We start from the raw sequence: 5,749 nt of genomic DNA on the forward strand, positions 1-5,749 counted from the left end.
TCTCCAGTTTCTCTTTTGGCCCGCTGGCGTCTTTCCAACGGAAATCCCGGCGCGTGGGAGCGTCGTGTACATCTGCCGTACTGTACGCCACCTCTGTTGGGTAAGAGCAAGGGCAGCTGGGAAGGTCGTTCGCCACTTTGGTCATGTACTTCTTTAAGAAGTCGCTCTTGCAGTTCATCCACCGCTCGCAGCTGTCTGTATCTGGAAGAAAAGAAGACGCTGTTAAATGCTACATCTCCTTCCCAACATTAGAAGATGAAACCACAAGTGTAAGAAGGTGTAATGTTTAACATGAAGGTGTGTTTTCACTGGGTTGATTAAGAACAGACAGACAAAGAGAGAGTGGGCAGCGCCATACTGTGCTCTTCCTGCCCTGCTGCACATTTTCATCTCTACGCAGTAATGGAGCTCAGCCCGAGCATGAGGAATGCTAAGTGTGTGCAGGAACACTGCTGCCAGATGGATGAACTGTCTTTAATAGTGTAAGAACATCTGAATGAGGGATAGTCTGCAGTAAGACAAGAGCAAAAATCTTACCAACACCAAAGAGCTCAGTGGCATTGAACTCATCTGTTCCAGCTAACAGGCTCACTTCAGTAGCTGCTGTCTTGAAGGCATCCTCAATACCTAGAGAGATGAATACACAGTGAAAGGTGGATCAAAAGATGAAAGACCACTAAATCATTTCATCCACTTACAAACTATCCTCTAATACCCGTCTTTACTGGTGTGGATTTTCTTTTCTCTGTGATCCACAATCAAGACTCTACCTGGGCAGTTGGGCATATCACAAGTTCTGGACTCGGTGGCTGTACAGGCGTAACCACATGACCTGGTTCTCTTCTGGTTGCCGTTTCCACAGGTGACGCTGCACGCTGTCCAGTTACTCCAGTCCCCCTCTCCGTCCATATAGTCTGGATCAGAGAGAACGAGAGAAAAAGATCCTCAGCTCTGATGCAGGCCACATGCTGAACCTACTCAGGCCTGTTAGCATGCCTCACTAATAATAAGTGGGGGGGAGCACATGAAAGGGGAAGTGGGGGAGCTCAAAGTTCTCTTTGACTTCGGCCCTCAAAGCAGATACCACGCAAGCCTGTCTACACATACATGCACACATGCTGCACACGGCATAGGGCACAGTATGTGTGTTCAGTTAGCGAAGTAACAGGGAAGCATTTTGCTAATTCCGACAAAGCTACAGTCCATGGGCACAGATTTTGGGGGGGCACAGGGGACATGTCCCCCTTAATATTTAGAAGATGTCCTCCATTATTTAAAATCATTAAAGAAGCAGTAATAATTACATTTTTGACAGAAATGCACCACAAATTGATAGAGGAAATGCGGGCAAATAAAAAGTCAGCAGAATGCAGGAAACAAAGTGTTTGATTCTCAAAATTTCCTGGTGTAGGACCCCCAAACCCCCTGCTTCATCTGTCTCCCTTCCCCCAATGTTGAAACAAAACGTCCATCCTTACTTAAGGCGCTACAGCATTTACAAATAGAAATTTCCTGCACTGCCTGAACACCCCTGGCACAGTGGCACTGGACACCATTCAGTTGCTCGATCTGTGATTCATTGCTTTGAAAATAGGAAGTGAAATGGCAAGAAATCCTCTTTAACTCCAATTATCATTGAGCAGATCACTGTAATGGGTGTACATGGAAACAGTTACACTGGGCTTGACGACCGCCTCGACCCACCACCACTGTCGCTACCGCACACAAACACGCACACACACATCTTGAAAACAGTACTCCATCAATGAGGAGAATTAATGTGGGCATGTTGGGATGGAAGTATTTCTGGCAGGAGTCCAAACCTTCCTATACACCCCCCCAACACCCCTGCTGCCATCTGCCCCTCATTATGAGCATTTTGTATGAATACAGGCCAGATAGCCATCTTGCGCCATCTCCCCTCCCCCTTCCATAGCTTACTACGGCCAACAAGCTGGTGGCAGCTCTGACAAAAATCAAAATTGAGAGGACTTGATAATAGCCTGCCCTCAGACCACAGATGAGACGGTTGAATGTACCGCCAATGGCCTGTGATGGAGTGGAGGACCACTGCCTGTCCACAGTTATGATTATTAGGTTTAAAACCAGGACAGAAATTATGATAAAATATTTTCTTGTCCATAGTGTGGTATGAAATAGATTATGAATGAGAGCTGACCGCAGCGATAAGCCAGAAACATTACACATGGGCTATGGTTTGACAAAAAAACGATTATAAAATCGCCTCCCTTAACCACCGTAGCGCAAGTGCAAGTGGATAAAATGACATTTTCCACAGCATATGCATTCCTGTTCGACCATGTTGGTTTGGGCATGCTACAACACGGGCAGGACGCATACTGTATGACAGTGAGTGTAAATTCTTCTGCAGCAGATTTATCTGTAGGGTTACTTTTGGAGAGTGTTGTGAGGATGGTGTGGCAGCCTAACAGTGCTTCTGGCCCCATTCCTGCTGCTAAACTTTGATGTAGCAAAGGCGTTTAAACTGTGTCACGTAGCTAGCTCCGCACCACAGAGGAATCCATCTCATAAAAAAGTGTTAAAGGCTTCAATCAGGGGCTCCCAAGGGCTCGCCTGGGATGACTGCACTTATTATGGTGACAGCTTAAATCAGCAAATCTGCAAATTACAGATTCCACATCAGACTATAGCCATCTGTGGAAAACCCTGGAGACTGGTCCTCAAATGAGAGCCTATAGATCTAGCTAAATATTCTGCCATGTGCATTGTGCACTCATTTCCTTGCAAACACATCTCCTGTCATTCTCACCATATTCAGTCTGAGCTTTGCTGCCTCCCCCGGTGCCTCCCCTCCTGTCCCAGTCTGCCGGCGGCCGGAGGAAGTTGCTGTCCTCGCTGTTGCTCCCGTAGGTGCGATCGTGCTCTTCTGTTTGAGTGGTGGAGGAGGAGGAGGAGGATGAAGAAGTGTGAGGCCACCAGTTTCTCCAGTTTGGAGAAGCCCAGTTGGGTTTGCTCTCTTTACGTAGGCCTTTTTCTGGCTCATGACTCTCCAGTCCGTCCACCACTTCAATGGTCACCTGAGAACAGAAGTCAATTTAAAGTCAATATTCAACAGAGTTGTCAAAAGAGATACTTACAAAGCATTTTGGAACAGAATAAGTCGATCAGATGCCGAGAGGTGACACTTTCTGATACCCCCATGCACAATATCACCCCCTCCCCCTTTCTGTCCTAACACATGTGCCTCCCAGATGAGGGGGGACCACCACCCCTGCCCCACAGTCACCCTCCCACCTCTTGGGCTCTCTCCACCTAAACACAAAGTTCAAAGGGCTACTCAGCCTCCTCCAGACCATGAAAGCCAGATGAATCCCAGGATCAAAGACACCCCCCTCCTCCTCCTCTCCCTCTCCCACAGCCTCACGCCCTTGCTCAATTGGTTGCTCCGCTCTCTTCCCACATCTTGAGATGTTAATACACTTTGTTCGTGCTCGGATTTAGCAGTGATGCTCTCAGAAATGGAAAGACCCCCTTGCTGGATTAGACAGGAGAATGATTTAAACATGGCAGCGGTTACTCGGCCATCTGCACCACTGAGGGACTTATGGGCAAGGGCTTGCCACACATTTACATAAGCTGCCGTCTGTCTTCCTGCACATGGGTTAGTAGTGAGGCATTGCTGTCTGCCTTTCAGCTGTCATTATGATGGACGTGAGACCTCAGTGTCTATCTTAAGCTTCACTACGAGCCAGGAAGTGTGAAAGGGGACGGGGGGAAGGAAGGAGGAGAAAAAGGGGGTAATGATGTGCACCAAACTATTCTCCTTCTTCCTGTTTGCTCTTCCTGTCCTATGTGGTTGAGTAGCCATGTCTTACAAGTGAGTGAAAGCATCAAAGCAGGTGCACAGACACACATGGTCACCTGTATGTTGGGATTCTGTCCATTGATATCAGCTTTGGAGAGGTCGGGGAAGTTGTGCAGATCTAGGAGGAAAGCTCCAGGACCGTCCCTGTGTACGTTGCTGCCTTGTGCCCAGGGGAGGGAGGCAGGTCGGTGGGCCAATCGATGTTCTGGACCAGACCTCCGATCTTCAGTAGCCAGCTGGGCAGAGGAGCTGCTTTTTGCATTTATATTGTTCTGCTGAGGAGAGAAAGGGACATAACATTCAAGTTTTATTGTTTGTGCATTCACAACATGAGAGAATATTTATAGAAAACATACAATTCCCTTTTGAGTGAATGTTTAGACTGAGGACCCTGTCACTTGGCATCTACAGAGTCTGCACACTCAGCAACATTAGATTGATGTTGACAGAGGTCCATGTGGCCATGACCCCTGTCATAAATCCTGTGGACTCTTAGCTCCTTGGAGCCCAGAAGGAAGGAGCCACTGAAACAGACAAACATCACGCTGAGTTCTGTGCGTCTGTCTGCTTCCACCAAAATATAATTTCAGAGCCAATGTCACAGTAAGACTGTATATTTTTCCATTTTTAACTGACAGAGTATGCCGCTGCTTTACCGTAGTTATATGATGTGGACATTTTTAGCATGCTCTAGTGCTTGCTGGGAGAAAAGAGCATGTACGACTGATGGGCTTCCTGCACTGGGGCTATACTGAGAAACCTAAGTAAAACATTGCAAAATAATTACATCTGCCTTCTTGACGACAGAAAAACATTTGGTCTTCTGACCGTGGGGATTGTAAATTCATCCCAAAAGGACAGTTGAGGACATATGTCCCTTGTCAGGTATGCACAGAGCGAACAATTATTCCTCGATTGGACAGACAGCCGTAAGTAGTCGGCAATCATCCATTCTGGGGTGGCAGAAAATAAGATCAAAGAAAGCCATCAATCATGTTCCTTGTTTTCTTTTTTCATGTCCCATTTCTTCCTCCCTAGTGTTTTTGTGGCCGGGCTGAGGCCTGAGAATATGGCAGCAGTGCTGTACGGTTGCGGTGGCCAGTCACAGACAAAGTGTCAGCTCAGCCACATTGTGGTGGGCATAAAAGCCCCCAGTGGAGCTGTTTGTGTCCAGCCAAGGTGCACTCTGGGACAATATAGACGCCGTAAATGGAGCTGCACAGCGAGGGAGGAAGGATTATAAATGTACATGTAACTTGAATTCAACCGCAGAGGGGATGGTGGCTGCGCAGAGAAACTCCCATATTCCACTTAGCGTTACTTTTCTTAATTCACCACCAGAGACCAGATGGAGTTAATGTGATAATATGATGCATTTCAAAGAATTTAAAAACTTTCACATCACACGTCCTAATCTGAGCCGCCACAATTACAATAATTATACTACTGACCATAATTTTAAGGACGAAGAGTGGATGGTTGTGCATTTTGTCTGTAGCCACCAAATAAAAAGAGGCAGAGGTTTTAGATAAGATGATGAGTTTTTATGAGAATTTATGTTCCAAATCATAAAATTTGAAGAAAATGATTCTGAAAAACCAGGTTCCAATCAGAACCACAAATGTCTTTTCCATAACCAAGCAATTATGGCTGATGGCTCATACAAAAAAGATCATTTCAACACCATAGTTTTGGCATCAGCTCTTAAGCCTTTATGTGACCATCACAGGACCCTCTCTGGTTCTATCACGAGTACTCAGGCTTTGAGATGCCCACGTGATAACCCCGTCTTTCAAGTTCCCAGCCTTCAGAAGTCAATCGGTGGCTGTAATTGAGCTCTACTGAGGGAGCAGGCCTAACACAGCACTTACAGGTTCAGTCACAATGTAACTACATAACACA

At 46.5% G+C, this 5,749-nt stretch overlaps 1 protein-coding gene across 1 annotated transcript; it reads right to left on the minus strand.

The window, feature by feature from the left end:
* Window positions 1-3: 3 nt before the first annotated feature.
* ism1 (isthmin 1) lies at window positions 4-4,170 on the minus strand (the record flags this gene model as incomplete). Its single annotated transcript, XM_050040009.1, has 5 exons — window positions 4-201; window positions 538-627; window positions 771-914; window positions 2,792-3,059; window positions 3,904-4,170. Coding segments are annotated over 5 exons (967 nt in total), but the record flags the coding sequence as incomplete, so codon positions are not given.
* Between the last annotated feature and the right edge of the window lie 1,579 nt (window positions 4,171-5,749).

Source organism: Epinephelus moara, unplaced genomic scaffold, assembly GCF_006386435.1.
Source record: "Epinephelus moara isolate mb unplaced genomic scaffold, YSFRI_EMoa_1.0 scaffold587, whole genome shotgun sequence".
Classification (NCBI taxonomy): Eukaryota; Metazoa; Chordata; class Actinopteri; order Perciformes; family Serranidae; genus Epinephelus; species Epinephelus moara.